The sequence below is a fragment of the Elephas maximus genome, chromosome 11 (assembly GCF_024166365.1).
Source record: "Elephas maximus indicus isolate mEleMax1 chromosome 11, mEleMax1 primary haplotype, whole genome shotgun sequence".
NCBI lineage: Eukaryota > Metazoa > Chordata > Mammalia > Proboscidea > Elephantidae > Elephas > Elephas maximus.
Window position 1 is genome coordinate 71,256,817 of NC_064829.1, and position 23,899 is coordinate 71,280,715.

General features: G+C 44.1%; 1 protein-coding gene across 1 annotated transcript in view; it reads left to right on the forward strand.

The window, feature by feature from the left end:
* The window catches only part of PHLPP1 (PH domain and leucine rich repeat protein phosphatase 1), a 214,760-nt gene extending 199,639 nt beyond the window's left edge, over positions 1 to 15,121 (forward strand). Inside the window, exons 14-17 of the mRNA XM_049900477.1 lie at positions 2,054 to 2,158; positions 6,024 to 6,218; positions 9,238 to 9,466; positions 13,001 to 15,121. Of these exons, the coding sequence (XP_049756434.1) occupies positions 2,054 to 2,158; positions 6,024 to 6,218; positions 9,238 to 9,466; positions 13,001 to 14,158 (1,687 nt within the window). The 3' untranslated portion in view covers positions 14,159 to 15,121. The remainder of the gene's footprint in view (positions 1 to 2,053; positions 2,159 to 6,023; positions 6,219 to 9,237; positions 9,467 to 13,000) is intronic.
* The last annotated feature ends 8,778 nt before the right edge of the window (positions 15,122 to 23,899 follow it).

Here is a 23,899-nt window from a genome sequence, read left to right on the forward strand (position 1 = left end):
GTAAGCAAAAACCAAAAACCAAACCCGTTGCTGTCTAGCCAATTGCGACTCATCGCGACTCTATCTTACAGAGTAGGACTGCCCCATCGGGTTTCCAATTGGTGGATTCAAACTGCCAACCTTTTGGTTAGCAGCCGTAGCTCTTAACCACTACACCACCAGGTTTCCAGACCAGTAAGCAACATCATGATAAATGGAGAAAAGATTGAAGTTGTCAAGGATTTCATTTTACTTGGATCCACTATCGATACCCTTGGAAGCAGCAGTCAGGAAATCAAAAGATGCATTCCATTAGGCAAATGTGATGCAAAAGACCTCTTTGAAGTATTGAAAAGCAAAAATGTCACTTTGAAGACTAAGGTGTGCCTGACCCAAGCCAGTGTGTTTTCAGTTGCCTCATATGCATGTGAAAGCTGGATGATAAGTAAGAAAGACCAAGGAAGAATTGATGCCTTTGAATTGTGGTGTTGGAGAAGAATATTGAATATATACCATGGATTGCCAAAAGAACAAACAAATTTGTTTTGGTAGAAATATGACCAGAGTGCTCCTTAGAAGCAAGGATGGTGAGACTAAGGAGGGATCAGTCCATGGAGAAGGACATCACGCTTGGTAAAGTAGAGAGTCAACGAAGAAGAGGAAGACCCTCAACGAGATGGATGAATTGACACAGTGGCTGCATCAATGATCTTAAGCATAACAGTAATTGTGAGGATGGCACAGGACCGGGCAGTGTTTCGTTCTGTCGTACATGGGGTCGCCATGAGTCAGAACCAACTCAACGGCATCTAACAACATAGATCTTACAAGAGCACAGTGCTCAAGGAAGACATACTTCACTAGTTAAGGTAAACTATTGTTTGGTTTTAAGAAGACTTCATAAAAACCTACTTCACTTTCCTTATGACTTGATGTTGGGGTCACTGAATCCTTGATGAAACCCACTGCCTTCAAGTGGATTCTGACTCATAGCAACCCTGTAGGACAGAGAACTGCCCCTAGAGTTTCCAAGGAGTGCCTGGTGGATTCAAACTGCCGACCCATTGGTTATCAGCCATAGCACTTAACCACTACGCTACCGGGATTTCCGAATCCTTAATAGTAGGGTGGTTTTTAGTAAGCTCCATTTGAGAGTTTACACTCTTAATATTTCAGTTTTGAGTCCTATTGGACCAATTATGGTGTGTGGGAGCTGAAGTGAGATAAGAACTTAAGTCTACTGGTTATAAATATATGTAATTAACTTGTAAAGTAGCCCTGGTTGTGCAGTGATTAAGCACTCAGCTCCCAACCTAAAGGTTGGTGGTTCAAACCCACCAGTGGCTCCGTGGGAGAAAAGACCTGGTGATCTGCACCCGTAAAGATTACGGCATTGGAAACCCTATTGGACAGTTCTACGCTTTCATCTAGGGTTGCTATGAGTCAAAATCGACTCGATGGCACACAGCAACAATTGTAATTTATTAGAATCCTCCTCTTTTGCTTTGTAAGCTTTATTTTATGATATTAGTCTCATCATGATGGCTATGCAAGTGAAAAAAACCCTTCAGAGGAGGGCAAATCCTCAATAATAATTGAAGGCTTGGTGAGGACAGAAATTGGATTTGGGAATGAATGTTGCAGAATTCTCTCACATCACCTGAACACAATAAAACCGTGGCTTAGATTTTGTTCTTTTCAAATCTGAGTGTTTATATTCTAAGAATATGTCCAACTTAATACTTAAATTTTGATTTCTCAAGCCCAGGTTGAGTGCTGTCCTTTTAATTCCCAGTAGACCAGCCATCTAGTGTGATCTGTGTGAAAGCCCCTAATAACTGCTGATAAATGCTGACAGGAACTAATTTTCATGCTTTCTATATATGTCCCTTGGTTTTCATTATGAGGAGTAGCTGGTTCTTGTTGTTGATAAATATTTCAGATGCATTAAACACGGTAATAAATGGTAAGTACAGAGTGCTTTGCAGGTGTTTTTCTTTTCTCAGATAAAGGCAGCAATTCACGTATGTTTCATTTTAATGAATCCCATTATCCTTTCTGTCTCCCTTCCTAGTAATATCCGCTGTTTTAAGATTGACCAGCCTTCAGCAGGAGATGCCTCAGGAGCCCCAGCCGTATGGAGCGACGGTTACACTGAAGCTTCTGGGGTGAAGAACAAGTAAGTTGAGCGAAACTTTGGAGCAAGAAATGCCTCCTGCCTGCCTCACTTCTTCAGTGGGGCGCGAACAAACCCAGTATTGTGGCACGTAGTTTTCTCATGTAAAAGTTATTTGAGGATGTTTCTGCAAAGTGTGGCTACTCCATGACTTGTGTTTGACCGTTAAGCTAAAGCCCTGCTTGGCATCACATACTCTGTCTTTGTGAGCGATGTTGCCAGGATACAGTGTAACTGACACGTTATACCTGTGTAAGACTCCAGTGTTTGGAGAAGGCTTAAGTATTGAAATGCATCCCTGCTCTTTTGAAAAGCTTTTTTATCTTTCTCTGAAGCCTGTTTACCAAGCCAAGCAGGGATAGTATTAAAGGAGAAGTAGCCTTGATTGTCCATATTCCAGATCAGTGACATGACTGACCAGTCAGTAGTTCTGTAGAGCTGTTTTTACCCTCTTAGCAAGCGTGGCAGCAGTTTGATGGCTGTTGGCTTTACATCCCTGCTTGCCTCGCCACCAGGACCTGCTCGTCTTAATTTCTTTTTCTTGCCTGTTCTCACCAGCCCTCCCTGTCTTAGTAACAAATATTGATTTTCCTGAGAATTATAATCAAACTCTCCAGGCTTGCTTGTGTTTGATGAAGTTGCTGTTCTTATCGTTAAGTGTCATCGAGTCAGCGTTGACTCATAGCGACCCTGTGTATAGCAGACTTTATGAATAACCTCGTTATGAAGAGGTGCTAAATGATTACTAGAAAAGTAAAAGACTCAGTTCCCATTGAGCTGACTCTGTGTGGTCATATGCGCGTCAGAGTAGAACTGGGTTCCGTAGAGTTTTTAGTGGCTGATTTTTTGGGAAGTAGATCACCAAGCCTTTCTTCTGAGGCACCTCTGGGTGGATTAGAACCTCTAACCTTTTGGTTAGCAGCTGAGTATGTTAACCATTTGCACTACCCAGGGACTCCTCGTAGAGTTCTATAAATTAGAATATTTATAATTTAATCAAGGTATTTTTTTTTTTAATAAGGACACAAAGTATGAGAATAGGGAAAGAACAGAAAGTGGAGAATGATTCAGTAATAGCCAACATTAGTATTTAAGTCTAGAACCACATTAGAATCGATCAGGTGGAGAACTTTAAACAAACAAACAAAAAAATTCCCCAACCCAGACCCCTTGAATCTGCACTGTTGACTCAGTAAAGGTAGCATAAGCAAAGGAGACTCAGCTCCATTCTCCTGGGCTCTACTTGTGTTATTTCTGTGTGCTTCTTCCTGTCCGCTGATCATTGTGTTGGAGACGGGGAGAGAGTTAGTGCATGCTTTATTTAGGGCATTCAGAGTTACTTTTTGAAGATCAGCCACTTTTTAGATTAAAGTACCTACTGTCTCACTTACAAACACCAGCATGTGAAAATGCTTTCTAATTCCAGATCACCGATGTGAAATCCAAGATTGGCTTTTAAACATCTAAGGACATTAAAATTTATTACCTACTCATATATATTAATGAAGCCAGTAACTGATTAGATGTGGGGTTTTTGTTGTTGGGGTGTGTGTGTGTGTGTGAAAATATACACAACAGAACATACACCCATTCAACAATTTCTACATGTACAGATCAATGCCATTGGTTACTTTCTTTCACACTGAGTCACCATTCTCAGTATCTGTACCCATATTGTTTCACCACATTAATTTTTACTCTCTGTGCCTCTTAAAGTTCTCATCTGTGCTTTAGAAATTGATTTAGTTTAGTTTTTAGTTTTTTTTTTTTAACTTTTGTTCTGCAGGTAGTCCCCAACTTATGTCATTCGAGTCATGATGAACCACGCTTATCCAACAACCTTCAGGTTTTTTTGTTTGTACATTTTATCGTTAGGAATATATACTACATACGATGTTGCAGTGCATAATTTGCTGATGTTATCATTTTCATGTGAATCCCCAAAGACAAATAAACGTCAGATCTATAAAAGATACTGATAATAAAAAGCAATAATGATGAAAACTAAAAAATAATGAGGTATTTGACTTACATCAGAACTGACTTACAACAGTGAGTCATCGGAACAGAACCCACTTGTAAGCTGGGGACTCCCTGTGTTGAAGAATAACGTAAGTACAGGAGAGTGCATAAATGATAAGCATACAACTCTGTGAGTTCTCCTGAAGTGGACACACCCTGGAACCAGGGTCTAGATGAAGAAATGGAACATCCACGGCACAACAGAAGCCCCAGGCCACTGCCTGCCCTTCCTTTATCTCCCTTGCTGTTTTACCCTTTGGTTTTCCCTGCAGAAGTTTCTCAAGGTTTTGTTTTTGCATTGTAGATAAAAGGGTAGTTTAAACAAGTAGCTTGCTGCTTGTCATCTTGGGAGGGAAGAACTATATGAGCCCTGCTCCAGGTCTCAAGAGATGTCTACTCTTGTTTCTCCTCCCTTCGACCCTTCCTTTTCAGACTCTTGGGGGAAATCCAAGCGGGGAGCTGCACTTGGAAAATTTAGGTTCCTTCTCAGATTGAAAAACAAACAGGAAGGTTCAGAGGAAAAGAAATCCTAAGAATGATCATTACTGTGTTTTTTCAAAAAGCACATTTTTTCCTTTAAAAAAAAAAACACATAACCGCTCTCTGACTAGGAAAGAATTACAGGAGGAAGATGGAAGTATAAGGCAATTTAATATCATAAAATTTAACTTTGTTCCTAATTGCCATATAATTTAGGATAACTTGTTTTTCTTAACGAATGGAGGCAAGAATTACAAGACACTGGGATAAGAGCCAGACTGACTGACTTTGAATCTGGGCTCTAGACTTATTTGCTATATGACCTTTGGCAGTTCCTCAACTTCTTGCTTGATTTTCTCATCTGTAAAATGGCACTAAAAATATTACCTACCTTATACGGTTGTTGGAAGGATCACATGAATCATATATGCATACCTATTAAGTGTTGGTTACTACTATTATTAATAATGGTTATGATCATTATTTTTTATCCCAAATAAATAATAGGTTTATGTATGTGATATGTACCAAAAAATCAAACCTGTTACCATCAAGTCGATTCCTAAACATAGTGACCCTACAGGACAGAATAGAATTGCCCTGTAGGGGTTCTTTCTAATGCTGTAATCTTTACAGAAGCCAACTGCCACGTTTCTCCCACGGAGTTGCTGGTGGGTTTGAACTGTCAACCCTTCAGTGAGCAGCCAGGCACTTGAACCACAGTGCCACCATACCAAAAACCCAAACCAAATCCATTGCCATCAAGTGGATTCCGACTCGTAGCAACCCTATAGGATAGAGTAGAACTGCCCCATAGAGTTTCCAAGGAGTACATGGTTGATTCAAACTGCCGACCTGTTTGGTTGGCAGCCGTAGCACTCAACCACTACACCACCAGGGTTTCCAACATAGTAGGTGCTTAATACATTTTTTTCTTTTTTATTAATTTACATACCATAAAAAGTCATGTTATATACAGTAAATACACCTTTTTTGTAAATACACCTTTTTTGTATATACACCTTTTTTAGCATATAGTTCTGCACGTTTTGATGAAAGAATGTAATCATGTAACCACCAGCACAATCAAGATATAGAACAGTTCCATCGCCGCCTAAAACTCCCCCATGCCCCTTTGTTGTCAGTCCTGCTCCCCACCACCCATTGCTCGTATAAATTAGCTGGGGTCAGTTTACCTATCGTTAATCTGTCGGAAGTCATGAAGAAAGAGACAAGACTGTGCCATCGTGGTCTTTGAGCCCACATGGGGTCTGCAAAGCTAGAAAAAAAGAAAGATTTGGGCTGGCAGGGGGGATGGGGAAGGAAAGATGAGTGGACTTAGCACAAAAGCATTCTTGTGTTGCAGGTTGTGTGTTGCGGCCCTGTCGGTGAACAACTTCTGTGACAACCGGGAAGCCCTGTATGGTGTATTTGATGGAGACCGCAATGTGGAGGTGCCCTACCTTCTCCAGTGCACCATGAGCGACATTCTGGCTGAGGAGCTACAGAAAACAAAGCATGAAGAAGAGTACATGGTCAATACATTCATTGTTATGCAAAGGTAAAACTTAGAGTTCCTGCTGTGTGTTCTCTTGCTTTCCTTTGAGTGTTTGCCCTCTGGTTAGACAGATGGGTGCTCAGATACTCTCTTTGAATGTGAACACTTCAGGTGCATCTGGGCAATTCAGTGTTGCTGAGCATCAGGGGTAAACTACACTCCAGTGTGGTGTCCAGACAGCCTTATATGAGGCTAAGTCGATGACAGGAATTTAGTTTCTCTTAGAACTGGAACTCACAGCCCTGTCATGCTTCCAGATTTCTCCAGAATGTTCACAATACCCCTTCCCTCAAATCAGGCGAAATCCAGAGGCTCCTTAGACCTTCTGTCTCTGTGTGTTCACCCTTACAAAATACTTTCAGTGGTTTGAAATAGCACAAACCAATTAGCTTTGTGATCTTGAGATGGTCAGATTTTAGATTCAGGAGTAAAATCCTTTTTCATATGCTCCCCGCTCCGCCCGCCCCTTGTTATTCAAGACTGTGTTACTAGAATCCTGGGCCATTTCCTAAAGCTTCCACCTGCAGCGGAGCTTTAGGTGACCATAGAGCTATGGAATGTTTGTAATGTTGGGTGAATGTTATAAAGAGATCATTATTAAAGAAATTGCTTGCTCTAGGAGAGCAGTGGGATGCAGACTTCAAATTCTCGTAAAAAGACCAGACTTAATGGTCTGAGTGAGACTAGAAGGACCCCAGAGGTCATGGTCCCCGGACCTTCTGTTAGCCCAAGACTGGAACCATTCCCGAAGCCAACTCTTCACACAGGGATTGGACTGGACTATAAGATAGAAAATGATACTGGTGAGGAGTGAGCTTCTTGGCTCAGGTAGACACATGAGACTATGTGGGCAGCTCCTGTTTGGATGGGAGATGAGAAGGCAGAGGGGGACAGAAGCTGGCTGAATGGACATAGAATACAGGGTGGAGAGAAGGTGTGCTGTCTCATTAGGGGGAGAGCAACTAGGAGTATGTAGCAAGGTGTATGTAGCAAGGTGTATATAAATTTTTATTGTGCTTTGTAAACTTAAAGCACGATAAAAAAATTTTTTTAATTGCTCTTTTGTCACTGTAATGGCTTTGTGGTTGTAAAGGAATTCCCTGTCTCTAAATGTCATCCTGCAAACACTTGCTGAGGTGGGACCAACCAGGAGTGAAGAAGGGTATACTAGCACTTGAAAGGTCGTGGCAACATTGACGAGCTTCTCTCTTTCTCTCCCAGTTCCTTTCCTTAAAGATTTATAAGAGGAAGTAGCTTCGTAACAAGGGTAGAAGTTACCTGCTAAGGCTTGCTGGCTCAGAGCAGCCTTTAAAATTGTACCCTAAGTCAGGAACAGTTCTTCTTAAAGAGCTCAGTAGAGGCAGGCCCAGTTGGGTGTTCTACTGCTAGACTCACCTCTGTCTTTCAGATTCTTAATATACATGCACAGTTGGCAACTGAATAATGATAATAGCTAATATTTAGTGAGCCTGTTATATGTACCAATCATTATTCTAAATACTTCACCTGCTGAAAATGTTAGCTAGTGAGATAGGTAATGTTACTGTTATTATTTTACTGATGAGAAACTGAGGTACAGAGAGTTTAAGCAAATTACCCTAAGAGCTAGTAACTGGTGGAGCCTGGATTGGATCTCACACAGTAAGAGTCCAGAGAACATTCTCTCAGTCACTGAGGACATCTACATTTCTGTTTTTACTACCATCTTGTCCTAGAAAAAAAGCAAATTTGTATCACCCACACACATGCCCTTCACAACCTCAGGAGGTCTACTTTCTATAGACCCTCCTACACAAAAAGTAAGAACCCCAGACTCTGGTTACTGCCAACTGTAATTGTCACAAATACCATCCTGTTTCTGGATTTGCTAAAAGGAAATAATTTTGCTTTTGAAAGGGAGAAACTAGAGCTAGCTTGGAAAGGTCTAAAGCCAAGCATGGTCATGCAAGTCCAGAAGTTGAGAGTTTAGAGATGCGAATTGCAGGCCTGTTTCCAGTGTCTTTGCATACTTCTTATTTTCTGTATTTGTTCGTTGGGTGTGGGCTGTACGATGAGCTTTTTGATCCTTAGGGGAACTACATGTTCTTTAGCATGATCTTCTGACTCGTGAGGTAGGAGCCCTGGTTTTCACTGTCAGTGTTGCCACTTGATTTCATTCAGCCACATGATGTGAGCTGGCAATACCTGAGAGCCTGCCTTTGTAAGACAGGGAGGCTGAGTTACCCTTGCTCATGTACTGCCCAGGAACAGCGGGCCTGGGAGGCGTTGCCCTTCGCGGGACTTGTTATGGGAGTTCTTTGCCACTATTGATTGTGGGAACTTGTGTCCTAGTAAGTCTGTGAATTAGTGGTCATAACTAAAAGGGTAAATCACAAGCACTTTGGAGCTGGATTATTATTCAAAGGTCCTGTATGTGAATATTCTAGAATAGACAGTACTGGTCCAGAAGGCTTCACTGTGTTGAGCAAATGTATGAATGGTTCAAGGCGTAAAGGCTTACACCAGCAAACATCCTATGAAAGAGAAGGGGTAGTCAGTCATTTAGAAGTATGTGTGGCAGTGGATGTGGTATTTAAATTTAACCTGCTCTTAATTTAAATGGTCCCTTCAGTTTTCCTCTCCTGGGAGCAGAGGTGATTTAGAGGTAGGTAGGAAGAGAAGTGGTACTTGACTCCTGTCTTTGGAGTGTGCTGATAGGGCAGTTGGTGGCCTAGGGATAGCCAGCTGGATGCAGCAGTCCAAGGGCTCCTTTATTCCATATCAGCTCCTGTGGCTTCAGTGGTGAGGTGACACTTTCCCCACTGTGACCTGTCCTCTGTGAGAGGGGTGTGTGATATCCGATTCCATGGGTGTTTTCTTCTGAGAAGTTGAACAGTGCACGCTTGGGTGAAAGAAGCTGAATTGAATTCCTCAGGTCCTCCTTTCTCCTAGCCCTGTCCAGTGTTACAGTCTTTCTCTGTGTGGAATTAACAAAACCGACATGTAATGGATTGTGTTTGGGTTTTTACTCTTTGGATTCCAGGAAACTTGGAACTGCTGGGCAGAAGCTTGGAGGTGCTGCTGTCCTTTGTCATATCAAGCACGACCCTGTGGACCCAGGCGGGTCCTTCACCTTGACCTCAGCTAACGTGGGCAAGTGCCAGACGGTTCTCTGTCGGAACGGGAAGCCGTTGCCTCTGTCCAGATCTTACAGCATGAGCTGTGAGGAAGAACTGAAGAGAATCAAACAGCACAAAGCCATCATCACAGAGGTGAGCAGAGAATGGTTTTCCTTAGGATGGCAGGGAGGGCCAGGGTTATAGCAGAAGCAAGTTAGGCAGCATTTCAAAGAACATTCCTCGAAGTTGGTTTAAAATTAAAATTCCATATCCACAGTGTCATATGCGTTGCTGTCGAGTCAATTTTGACTCATAGCGACCCTATAGTACAGAATAGAACTTCCCCATAGGATTTACAAGGAGCACCCGGTAGTTTCAAACTGCCAACCTTTTGGTTAGCAGCCGTAGCTCCTAAAAACTACCAGGGTTTCCATGAGATGTCTAAGGACATCATAATATATCAAATAATCAAGCATTTATTGAGTGTGTCTATTTTAAGTACCGTGCTAAGTCCTTCATGGGCATGACCCTATCTGACCCTCACAGCTACTCTGCAGAGGCACAGGTTTGGTGGTTGATTGATGGCTTTACCCCTGAAATTACACTTAAAAAAAAAAAAAAAATCATTGCCATCAAGTCAATTCCAACTCACAGCGACCCTCTAGGGTAAAGTAGAACTGCCCCATGGAGTTTCCAGTCCTAGCTCTGCCACTTGCAGGTGATAACCTTTAAACCTCTCTAAGCCTCAGCTTCCCCATCTGCAAAGTGGGAATAATGATGTACCTGTCCTATCTTTTAAGCCCAGTGTTTCAGAACCACGAAGCATGTGCAAATGTTGCTAGGTGTGGTTTGCGTTCATGCTTCCTGTGTTCTATGTAAATAAGGTAGTGGTTCTCAACCAGGGCCATTTGGTGCCCCAGGAGATGGTTGGCAATGTCCAGAGACATTTTTGGTTGTCACAACAATGGGGGAGAAGGGGTGCTACTGGCATGTAGTGGGTAAATGCCAGGGATGCTCTTCAACACCCCACAGTGCACAGGACAACAAACAATTATTAGGCCCCCCACAACAAAAAATTATCAGGGCCACAATGTCAGTATCCTACCATTGAGAAACCTTTAAGTGCAGTTATTTTACACTATAACAAGATTCATTGCCAGTGAAACTGCCAAATGGGCTTCAGAAATTAAGCTCCATTCATTAATTCATGCCAGACTGTAGATCACTGATAAGCATCTGAAAAACGATGTGGGGATTCGGAAGGGAGGCTGGTACCACATCTGTCCACATGAAGTTTACCATCTCATAGAAGAGAGAAAATACCCCAAACTGTATGGATTTCAAGATAGACCGTGGTGGAAATTTGTGGTCCAGTAGATTAAAAAACTGGTTCCAGATAGGCTTTGATTAGGGCCATAAGAAAGATATAGAAATACTCAGGATATACCATGGGGTTCTGCAGAAACGGGTCTCTGTGTTTTAGTTCCCTGCCTATTCTAGGAGCAGAGAGGATGAAAGTGGATGGTGGTCACTGTCCAGCATGCTAGGAAACAGACAGCCTGAGATAGTACAGAAGGTATTGGAGTAAATGCTCCACCCTATGCCAGAGATGAAGCAAGGGTTAATGATGTTTGGGTTGAAATTCATGATGTACTTTCACCTACAGAAGTGAATCACAATTTGTCCTTCAGATGTTCCCTTATTCTTTGTGCCGTGTCTTCTTCACTTTTGTCTACATTGCTAAACACACGCACACACATGCACCCACACAGACCATTGGTCCTGATGGGGAGAAATCTAAAGCGTTGGGTAGAACAGCAAAGTAGGCTTTGCCACATTTCACCCTCTGAGAAGCACAAGTTACATCAGTAGAATGAAGGGAGTTTAAGTGTGCTTGAAGCCTTGTTTTGCTAATTTTACCTTTAAGACTGCTACCTGTGTGTGTGTGTGGCGTGGAGGGTTGTGTGAAAAGTTGGGGAAGGCAGAGAGTTAAACTAAAACCTGTCACCCCTGAGCACCAAGCAGACACCTGGTGAAATCACAAAGGAAGCTTCAGTGTGGACAGGAAATGGATGTTCTCTGGAAGAAACCTTGCTCAAGGTAGATGGTGAAACCATCTTTGTATAGTCACCCCGTCCTTGACACATACTAGAAGTTGCACTTGCCGTAATAGAGCCTGTACTGGAAATAACCAAAACCAGACCCGTTGCCGTCCAGTTGATTCCGACTCATAGCAACCCTGTAGGACAGACTAGGGTTTCTGAGGAGCAGCTGGTGAATTCGAACTGCCAACCTTTTGGTTAGCAGCCAAGCTCTTAACCACTGTGCCACCAGGGTAAAAAATAGAGGCAGGTGCATTGTAGCACTTTTCATAATAGCCAAAAGGTGGAAACTGTGCAAATGTCCATCAGATGAATAAACCCACTGCTGACGAGTCGGTTGCGACTCATATCAGATGAATAGATAAACAAAATGTGATATACGCATACAATGGAATATTACACAACCATAAAGAGAAATGAAATCTTAATAGGTGCCATAACATGAATGGACCTTGAAAACATTATGCTGAGCAAAATAAGTCAATCACAGGAAGACAAATACCATATGATCTCACTTATATGAAATCAGCAAACATATAGAAACCAAAGTTTATTAGTGGCTAACCAGGACTGGGAGAGGGAAGGGGAAGGAGGAGCCTGTTGAGAGGGCTTTGACTTTATGTTAAGGGTGGCATAATGATCTAGAAAAGGATAGTGATGATGGTTGCACAACATGCAGAATGTAATCAGTGTTACTGAATTATACATATGCAAATTGGTGAATTGGTGGATGTTTTGTTGTGTATATTTTCACCACCATTAAAAATCATAAATTAAAAAAAAAAAATATATATATATATAGGGCCAGGTAGAGGCACTTTGTGGACCTGAGAACCTCACACTTGTAAGGATAGAGAACTGAACAGGTACACAGGGTAAGTGCCTCTCTCCCCTCCAGCATTCTGAGTAAAGGTCTTTTTGTTGGCAAATGGTCAAAGACTTTGGCTAGTGATTAAAGTGGCATGAGCCCAGCTGAACAGAAACCAGGAGACTGCCTCTTCTATCTGCCACCAGGAAATCGAGTTCAAGGAAATTATAAGAATTGGCCCTTCTTCAAGGCTGTGCATTCTTCCCCAGCTAGTCACACCAAGATTTTCTCCCCCAAATAAGTACTGGACTTCTTTTAACCTTCTTTTTTTGGTCTGGGTTAGTTTAAACAATGTCCATCTCATCTTCTAGAACTCAGACACTGTTGCCATTCTTGGTCGATGTACTGCAGCAGTGAAACAGGGCTAGAGGAGGGCATTATTTTGACTGTCTTGTCTGTCTGCTCACAAGTGGCTTATTTCAGAAAAGCTGAATCCTGTGGGTTTTACGGGGGAGCTAATCAACCTGCCTTGCCACATAAGGGATTAAAGACAGGTCTTGCTCTACCTAGCTTGAACATGGTTCCAATAAAGGGAATACCTGAAATATTTCTCTTTGTCCCCACTGCTCCTTACCTGCCCAGGGCTTCCCAGTGGCAGGGGACACCAACAGCTCACAAGAGGGGAGAAGTCCTGCCCTGTGGTCCTGTAGTCAGGAGGCCCGGAGGGAATCTGCCCCATGTATGGAGTGTTAACTGTCTGGCCCCTTCTTCCTCCAGGACGGCAAGGTGAATGGCGTGACTGAGTCCACCCGCATCCTGGGCTACACGTTCCTCCACCCCAGCGTGGTGCCTCGTCCTCACGTGCAGTCCGTGACGTTAACCCCACAGGACGAGTTCTTCATCCTTGGCAGCAAGGGCTTGTGGGACAGCCTGTCCATCGAGGAGGCCGTGGAGGCTGTGCGGAACGTGCCTGACGCTCTGGCTGCTGCCAAGAAGCTGTGCACCCTAGCCCAGAGCTATGGCTGCCATGACAGCATCAGCGCGGTAGTGGTGCAGCTCAACGTCACCGAGGACAGCTTCTGCTGCTGTGAGCTCAGTGCCAGCGGGGCGGTACCGCCGCCCAGCCCAGGCATCTTTCCCTCCTCCGTCAACATGGTCATCAAGGACCGGCCCTCCGATGGGCTGGGCGTGCCCTCCTCCAGTAGTGGCATGGCCTCGGAGATCAGCAGCGAGATCTCCACCTCGGAGATGAGCAGTGAGGTGGGGTCGACAGCCTCCGACGAGCCCCCCTCCAGTGCCCTGAATGAGAGCAGCTCCGCGTACCCCAGCGAGCAGCGCTGCATGCTTCATGCAGTCTGCCTCTCCAACTCCTTCCAGCGCCAGCTGTCCAGCGCTACTTTCTCAAGCGCCTTCTCTGACAATGGGCTTGACAGCGATGATGAAGAACCCATCGAGGGCGTCTTCATCAATGGCAGCCGGGTGGAGGTGGAGGTGGACATCCACTGTAGCCGGGCCAAGGAGAAGGAGAGACAGCAGAACCTGCTGCAGGTGCCACCCGAGGCCAGTGACGAGGGCATTGTCATCAGTGCCAATGAGGATGAGCCAGGGCTGTCCAGGAAGGCAGACTTTTCTGCGGTGGGGACCATTGGGCGCCGGAGGGCTAATGGCTCAGTAGCACCCCAGGAAAGGAGCCACAACGTGATAGAGGTGGCCACAGACGCACCTCTCCGAAAGCCTGGGGGCTACTTTGCTGCCCCAGCTCAGCCAGATCCTGACGACCAGTTTATCATACCCCCAGAGCTGGAAGAAGAAGTCAAAGAAATCATGAAGCATCACCAGGAGCAGCAGCAGCAACAGCCGCAGCTCCAGCAGCAGCCACCACAGCGGCAGTATCCGGTGGACCAGCTGCCGGACTATTATGATACACCACTATGACCCGGTCTGAGCACTATTGAAAAATAAACTAACCAAGAAAGACTGCGTTCCAAGAGTCTCCTAGGCTCACATTAAACCAGGGGTTTACTCCACCTCCTTCTGCCATCTCCCTTCCCCAACCTGTCTTTGCAGCTAATCTGTAGGTTCCTTCTTTTCTGTTGGTTTTTTTTTTTTTTTAAGTACCACTTTTCTCTAGTGATGCTTTATCAGTATGATTTAAATTTGTTAACTTCTTCCCCTAACATATCAGATGTGTAAAGACAAAGAACAAAAGGTTTAATATATTACAGAGAAACAGTTAATGTAATATTTTTTAAAATGGCTTTTTGTTGTTTTGTTTGTCCGGAAGGCAAGGCAGGTTGCCAGTGCAAAATGATTTAGTAATTCTGTATTTCTGTGGGGGAAAGGCTTTTTTTTTTTTTTTGTCTTGAAAATGATAGACATTTGTAGAATATGGAGACTAACTCCTAGGAGTTGCTTTACTCTGTCAGGTGACTTAAGTCACTGGGATTCACTAATTTTCTCTGAGAGAACAGTTGATTGAGAAATTTCTATTGTAAATAGCTCAGTGTTGTATAGTGATGCTTAAAACGTTTTGTAGTCTTGGCATAAGGACACAGCCTGAATAACTGACTTTCCTCTTGCTCCCCCTCTGCCCACCTCTTCCTCATAACCCACCTTTAGTTCCTGACATGATGAGGCTGAGTAGCTAGAGTGTCGCTCCTCATGCACGGGCGATCACAGGCCACAAGAAGGGAACCCAGGAGCCTCTGAACCTCCCCCTTCTCCTGCCCCTACCCTTTGACTCTGAGATACTTTTTAATTGTGTCCCTTATTGCTGCCACATCAGCATGACTGTATAGGGTTTAACTAGATCATTTACATACCAAGAGTTCTATTAAAGCAGAATGCACAAATGAACAGGTCATAATTTTTGTTATAATAAATATAAAATTTACAAGTATTGGACCCATCTGCGTTTGTCTCAATAGCCAGATGTGTCTTGCAAGCAATCATAGCCACCTTGGGTTTAGAATGAATGGATGGAACGTTGGGGTTATCAGATATTTCTGATTTTTTTTTAAAGGGGAAAATACCCAATCCATTAACCTAAATTGAATGAAGTACTGGCGTTAACCTTATGACTAACAGCAGAAATGGCTGATCATACAGCCTTTCTGTTTTCTTGGTGTTATACGTAACGTAGATGTTAAAGGGGGAATAGGTAAAGGATACAGAGAGAAGACCCCTGGAAACTTCTACCCATGCAAAGCCAAGGGGTCCCTAGATCACAGGAGCACATTAATATATCTTTTATTTGGCAGTAAAAATCAAGAGCTGGTTGGCTCACTCCTACCACTAGCAGAAATAATGTACGTGCGACAGGTTGCCCTGAGGAAAGCTGGTATCCCTGGCTGGCTTACCAGTCGCATTTACGCAACTGTGGACAGCCCACCTCCCCACACCCCACATGTTGTGAACCACGTGGTACAGATGCTGTTGGTCTTCTCTCTCCCAAGGATCAACTTCCCCCATAGACCTTGGCTTCCTTCTCAGGTCCTTCCATGAACAGTACCTGGCTAGTTCAGTGACCAGGGCAATGAACATTTCTTAGCTTATGGGTTCCATGACAGACTGTCCCTTCACTAGGTGGCCAGTTCAGTGGACTGCCTTTGTGTTGTAACGTCAGGAGTTCACTTATGTGTAGGGCTACTTGCACATTGTCCTCTTTGGAAACCACTAAGGCCTTTGAAGAAGACTGAGCTCACCCCAGCCCAGCAGGGGCCCCCATGGGCAAGTGAATGAGACGGACAGGGCCCAGCAGGCACTTGGTCGTGGAATGGAGGCCAAGCCCTTGCGGGTCACTGAGCCCAGCTCCAGTCAGCAGCACTTGGCCACCTGCACGTTCTCTGCCCTACTCCAGTGGAGGGCTCTGGTTCACACCCCTGCTTTAATTGCCATAGGAGATCTGGGCTGGCTGACTTCCTCAGCTTTTAAATCCCCCTCCAGGAAGGGGGTCACCTGTGGCCTTGGGTTGGAGCAGCCCCAGCCCTTTGGTGTGCATCTCTCTTCCACTTCAGCTCACCTCGGGAGGGGTCAGAACCTGCTGCCCTGAGTGTGGTAAGCTGAGGCAACAGTCCCCTAAGGATTCTGTGGTGATGCCACAGCAGCTTCTTGTGCCAGGAGCGGCCACTGGGGCCAGCAGGGCTCACCCATGGACATGTGTGAGCTTCCTAGCTTCATGGCTGTTGTGGGAAAAAGGGGCACAAGCCTTGGCATTGGTGTTCTCCTAAGTCCACCAGTTTGGTTGGTGCTTGCTTCTGTGTTCACTACATCAGTGAGTCACATTGGGCACACCCGAAAGGTCCTGAGGAGGTGAAGAGTAAAACTGTGCGTTGGGGAGTTCAGGGTAAATAGGACATGCAGATGAAAAGATTCAAGTGAGCACATGTGAAGTGACCAGAGAGCAGACAGCGCTAGGTCCCCATGCTCTTGCAGAGGAGCCTCCCCAAATATTTTTTGAGGCGTGTCTTTTCATTTCTGTTTGAGATGTTGTAGAACTGCTTATAAAACTGTAAAGAGCTTATTCATATTTGAAGATCCCTGGGACTCTGAGACCTCTGGGGTGGAGTATTAGGAAGAAGGGCTATCCCTGCCTGTTATATCCCCTCCTCCCTGCTGGAAAATCCAAATCACTGGGGAAGGGGGTGTGTGGTGGGAGTGGGTGGTTGCATTTAGAGCCCATGCTTAGAAGCTCTGATGAGGCTTGCCGCTGGGCTAATAGAATTCAGCTCCCGACTGAGGCCCCTCACGGTGGCTTTGGTGTTGGATCAGCCGCGGAACACCTGCTGACTTTGACTTGGGCAACAGGGCCATTCTCAAGACCAACCTGTTTCTCTTGATTGCTGTTGTCACAGCACCACCTGCTGGTGAGATTAGACCTCATGTAAAAAAAAAAATTCTTATTCTGTCTTTAGCTTCCCTCCACTCTCAGAAGAAACAAAGTTTGTTTCTTATTTTCCTGGCCACATGATAGAAAGCAACCCTGAGCCCTACATAGGCAGAGACCTGTATTAAACCATATTGTTTATGGCACCTGAGGTTTCTGCTCTGTAAGGTGGTATAATTGGCCACAGCTGGTGCCCATGGTGGCCACAGACTCTCCATGGAATGTTGACATGCAGAAATATCAAGAGACGTAACCAGGATCACACGGTGGAGCTGGGAGGAAGGAAGTTAGATATCTGTTTTCAGTCCGTTCATCAGTACTGCCTTCCTCTCCAAGTTAACTTTACGCTCTTAACGCTCATCCAATTCTCCCATGGTGAAAAAAACCATCTGTAATGTGCTTTGAGGAAACCCTGGTGGCATAGTGGTTAAGTGCTACAGCTGCTAACCAAAAGGTCAGCAGTTCAAATCCGCTGGGCGCTCCTTAGAAACTATGGGGCGGTTCTACTCTGTCCTATAGGGTCTCTGAGTCAGAATCGACTCAACAGCACTGGGTTTGGTTTTTTTTTGTTTAATATGCTTTGAAAGGAGCCCTGGTGGCACAGCAGTTAAAGAGCTTAGCTGCAAACCAAAAGGTCAGCAATTCGAACATACCAGCGGCTCCTCAGAAGAAAGATGTGAGTCTGCCCCTTTAAAGATTTACAGCCTTGGAACACTATGGGGCAGTTCTACTCTGTCCTGTAGGGTTGCTGTGAGTAGGAATCGACTCAACAGCAGTGGTTTTTTTTTTGCGGGGAGAGGGGGTTAGTATACTTTGAACCTTGTAGGGCAATATCTGAGAGTCAGCTCACTGCCCAGTGAGGAGATAGATTCGTTCTCATCTGTTCACAGGAGCCCCCATGTGAGTACTCATAAGAAGGTATTGTGAATTCGTCGCAGATGCACATCAGAAGATAGAATTTCTATAGACTGGGGGGGTGGGGGTGGGATGTGGTGTCTGCCCTACTTACCTCCCCAGTAATCAAATCAGGTAATATATTTGAAGTCATTTGTAAATTGTTACTGTTAGGTGCTGTCAAATCAATTCTGTTGTACACAGTGACCCTACATACAACGGAACGAAACGCTGTCCAGTCTTGCGCCATCCTCAAAATTGCTGTTTGAGCCCATTGTTACAGCCGCTGTGTCCATCCATCTCATTGAGTTCTTCCTCTTTTTCACTGACCCTCTACCAAGCATGATTTCCTTCTCCAGGGTTTGTCCCTCCTGATAACATGTCCAAAGTAAGTAAGATGAGGTCTCGACATCCTCGCTTCTAAGGAGCACGCTGGTTGTACTTTTCTAAGACAGCTTTGTTTGTTCTTCAGGCAGTCCACGGTATATTCAATATTCCTCACCAACTCATAATTCAAATGCATCAGTTCTTCGGTCTTATTCATTGTCCAGCTCTTGCATGTGTATGAGGTGATTGAAAATACTATGGTTTGGACACGCTTGCTTTTTTAACATTTTAAGGAGGTCGTTTGCAGCAGATTTGCTTAACGCAAAATGTTTGGCTGCTAACCATAAGGTTGGGGGTTCAAATCTACCACATGCTTCTCAGGAGAAAGATGTGGCACTCAGCTTCCGTGAAGATTACAGCCTTGGAAACCCTAGGGGCCAGTTCTACATTTGTTAAAAGTAGAACCTTATTGTTATTTCTCATGTACTGATTCCTATTCTGCATATTTGAAAAATGGCTCCAAAGTGAGGGTTTCTTTTTTTCTAACTCCCTTGCTGCAGTTTTAATATTAAAATTGCAACAAAGTACAGATTTAGTTTGGCAAACCCATTGCCCTGATTCGTAGGTGGAAGTATGAAATACAACTAGCAGACAAACCTTTGGGCTAGTAATCAGGACACATAGCTCCACAATGAATTCACCTCTAATTCACTGTATCTGGCAGTCACTGAGTGGTGCAAACAGTTAGCACACTTGGGTGCTGAGAGGTTGGAGGTTCAAGTCCACCCCGAAGTGCCTCAGTTGAAAGGTCTGGCAATCTACTGTCAAAAAACCAGTCATTGAAAATCCTGTGGAGCCCAGTTGTATTCTGACACACATGGGATCCCCATGAGTCAGAATCAACTCAATGGCAACTGGTTTGGTGACTATTTTTTTACTCAACAATGTTGAGGCGGCACTGGTGAGGAGCCAGTGCTGTGCCCGGCTCTGGGGTCATTGATGCAGACCTTGAATACGAGCCTGAGTGCTGTGTGGCTGGGCTGACCTTGTGCAGTTTTGAAGTTTGAGGATGGACCCACTGGTTGAAACTCCAACACAAATGCAAGGCACAGTTTCCTCCTGGAAGACTAAGGTTCAGCAGTCAACAGGAGGAGATGGGCAAATGGGTCCTTGAGGCTGTATGGCAAAGGAGAAAGCCATGACATCCCCTGCCCTGAATTTAAGAACCTAACCTGTAACAAGAAGTGCTTTTGTTAGGGTTTGCTCCACTAAAACACCATGTTCTGTCCTGTTCAAAGGGGACACAACAGAATACTTGGAGAATTTTCTTCCATCTCCCTATGACTAGAAGTACTCCCGTTGTCAATCCTGTTTTTCTAAAGACATGGAAGTGAGACTGGCTTAAAATTGAAATTTCAAATACTTTCTAGTCATTACTATTTCTTAGGTCTCATCCCATTAAACTTGTACTTTCCTCTAGTTATCTATCTGTTGGGGAAAAAAAAAATTGAAATGGCAACTGAGGTTATTTTCCCAAATGTTACACCTCCAGATGTTGACTTTTCTTAAACTTACTTGCTTTTCTTTATTTTTTTCTTCTTTTTTTATTATTGTACTTTAGATGAAGGTTTAGAGAACAAACAAGCTTCCGTTAAACAATTAATACCCATATTGTTCTGTGTATTGCCATGTCAACACTCTCCCTTTCTTGACCTTGGGTTCCCCGTTACCAGCTTTCCTATCCCCTCCTGCCTTCTCATCCTTGCACCTGGGCTGCTGTGCCCCTTTAGTCTCGTTTTATTTTCTGGTCCTGTCTAATCGTTGACTCCAGGGTGAACCTCAGGAGTCATTTGCTTTTCTGAATCTTTAAGAAAACAGTTAAACAATTAACATTCAGAGATTAGTAAACTACTTTTTCACGTAATAGAACTGTCCCTGTAAGCCAGGCATAAATCAAGCACACAAAATAAATATCTTATTTGCATTGTGATCTATAATTTCCTACTAAAAACAACTCAAATAATCCTCCCACAGCACTTCAAAAGGTTAAAAATAGGTTATTTAAATGAATGTCAAGGAGCCCTGATGGCGCAGTGGTTAAGCCCTTGGCTCTGGGGTCCAAACGGTCAATGGTTTGAACCCACCAGCCACTCTGCAGAGGAAAGATGGGGCAGTTTGCTTCTGTAAAGATTTCAGCCTTGGAAACCCTATAGGGCAGTTCTGCTTTGTTCTGTAGGGTTGCTATGAGTCGGAATTGACTTGATGGCAGTGGGTAAATGGGTGTCACATCTCTGCAAACCTATGGTACGATAAGCCACACGTCCCTCTTCCTCAGGAGCAGAAATATACTGGAGCCACTATCTCTCGAAGATAAACCCCTTAGGATTTTTTTCCAGAAGCTTCTTCAGGCAATACTACAGTGTCATCTGCATGTGATTTGTATGTAACATTCACATAAACTTGTGTTAATTGCCCAGTTTTCACATTTAAATTTCATCATTAGATTCCCTGGATCACAGTGTGTTGCATTTCAGCTGTGCTCCTTCTCCATTTCTGGCACATATTCTAAGGGGATGGGACGGTGTGGGTTGGGGACAGAAAGGGTGATGGATGGGAATGGCTAAAACCACCGTCTTACCGAAGAGTGCTGCCTTTCCCTTGTTTCCATCACAGTTGAAATGATCTGAAGAGTTCACCTCATCCCTGCTTCTCTACAGAATCCAAACTATGTCAGTTCTGCTCAGTGGTCCTTTTTACCCCATAAGAGAGCGGTTCCTCTCTTCATAACTGTTGAGCACCTCAATGAGTAAGTTGATCACCTACTCCGTGCAGAAGCACTGCCTCAGGTGTTGGGATGGGTGGAGTGAACCGAGAGGACCAAAGCTATTCAAGAAGGTCATGCTTTGTGCTGGAGATGCTTGTATAATCAAAGAACAAAGTGGAGTGAAAGAATACGAGGTGGGGAGAGGGGGAGGCCTTGCATGGAGTCTGAGGTTGCAGATAGGCCATCCCAAAGTTCCAAGCTGTTTTTGAATCCAGCCCCGTGGAGTGGCTATAGAGCTTGTGTACGTCTTCCTGTCCAGCAGTGGGTTCAGACTTTTCTTTCTGGTGACTTCCTGAGGGATAATCCTGACCCCCATATCCAGTGGACAAAGGGGGAAGGAGTACCCAATTCCCAGGTGCTGCTGTCCTGGTGTCGTCAAAGCATGATTCGTTAGATCACTATTCTGTGTCGACCTTATTGTGCTGATATAACTATCATTCACAGCTGAGCCGTGTAGTGCATGATGACTCTATTTCTTCTTCTTTTTTTTTTTAATTAATTTTTATTAAGCTTCAAGTGAACATTTACCATTCCAATCAGTCTGTCACATGTAGGTTTACATACATCTTACTCCCTTCTCCCACTTGCTCTCCCCCTATTGAGTCAGCCCTCTCAGTCTTTCGTTTCGTGCCAATTTTGCCATCTTCCCTCTCTCTCTATCTTCACATCCCCCCTCCAGTCAAGAGTTGCCAACACACTCTCCAGTGTCCACCTGATTTAATTAGCTCACTCTTCATCAGCATCTCTCTCCCCCCCACTGACCAGTCCTTTTCATGCCTGATGATTTGTCTTCGGGGATGGTTCCTGTCCTGTGCCATCAGAAGTTCTGGGGAGCATTGTCTCTAGGATTCCTCTAGTCGCAGTCATACCATTAAGATATGGTCTTTTCATGAGAATTTGGGGTCTGTATCCCATTGGTCTCCTGCTCCCTCAGGAGTTGTCTGTTGTGCTCCCTGACAGGGCAGACATCGATTGTGGCCGGGCACCAACTAGTTCTTCTGGTCTCAGGATAATGTAGGTCTCTGGTTCATGTGGCCCTTTCTGTCTCTTGGGTTCTTAGTTGTCGTGTGACCTTGGTGTTCTTCCTTTGCCTTTGCTCCAGGTGGGTTGAGACCAATTGATGTATCTTAGATGGCCGCTTGTTGGCATTTAGGACCCCAGGCGCCACAATTCAAAGTGGGATGCAGAATGTTTTCATAATAGAATTATTTTGCCCATTGACTTAGAAGTCCCCTCAAACCAAGTTCCCCAGACCCCAGCCCCTGCTCCACTGACCTTTGAAGCTTTCATTTTATCCCGGAAACCTCTATGCTTTTAGTCCAGTCCAATTAGGTTGACCTTCCTTGTATTGAGTGTTCTCTTTCCCTTCACCCAAAGCAGTTCTTATCTACAGATTGATCCAAAAAAAGCCCTCTCCCTCCCTCCCTCCCTCCCCACTTTGTAACCACAAAAGTATGTGTTCTTCTCCGTTTTTTCTATTTCTCAAGATCTTATAATAGTGGTCTTATATAATATTTGTCCTTTTGCCTCTGATTCATTTCGCTCAGCATAATGCCTTCCAGATTCCTCCATGTTATGGAATGTTTCAGAGATTCGTCACTGTTCTTTATCGATGCGTAGTATTCCTTTGTGTGAATATACCACAATTTATTTACCCACTCATCCGTTGATGGACATCTTGGTTGCTTCCAGCTTTTTGCTATTGTAAACAGAGCTGCAATAAACATGGGTGTGCATATATCTGTTTGTGTGAAGGCTCTTGTATCTCTAGGGTATATTCCGAGGAGTGGGATTTCTGGGTTGTATGGTAGTTCTATTTCTGTTTAAGATAACGCCAGATGGATTTCCAAAGTGGTTGTACCATTTTACAATCCCACCAGCAGTGTATGAGAGTTCCAATCTCTCCGCAGCCTCTCCAACATTTATTATTTTGTGTTTTTTGGATTAATGCCAGTCTAGTTGGTGTGAGATGGAATCTCATCGTAGTTTTAATTTGCATTTCTCTAATAGCTAATGATCGGGAGCATTTTCTCATGTATCTGTTGGCTGCCTGAATATCTTCTTTAGTGAAATGTGTGTTCATATCCTTTGCCCACTTCTTGATTGGGTTCTTTGTCTTTTTGTGGTTGAGTTTTGACAGAATCAGGTAGATTTTAGAGATCAGGTGCTGGTCTGAGATGTCATAGCTGAATATTCTTTCCCAGTCTGTAGGTGGTCTTTTTACTCTTTTGGAGAAGTCTTTAGATGAGCATAGGTGTTTGATTTTTAGGAGCTCCCAGTTATCTGGTTTCTCTTCATCATTTTTGGTAATGTTTTGTATTCTGTTTATGCCCTGTATTTAGGGCTCCTAGGGTTGATCCTATTTTTTCTTCCATGATCTTTATCGTTTTAGTCTTTATGTTTAGGTCTTTGATCCACTTGGAGTTAGTTTTTGTGCATGGTGTGAGGTATGGGTCCTGTTTCATTCTTTTGCAAATGGATATCCAGTTATGCCAGCACCATTTGTTAAAAAGACTATCATTTCCCCAATTGACTGACACTGGTCCTTTGTCAAATATCAGCTGCTCATACATGGATGGATTTCTATCTGGGTTCTCAATTCTGTTCCATTGGTCTATGTGCCTGTTGTTGTACCAGTACCAGGCTGTTTTGACTACTGTAGCTGTATAATAGGTTCTGAAATCAGGTAGAGTGAGGCCTCCCACTTTCTTCTTCTTTTTCAGTAATGCTTTGCTTATCCGGGGCT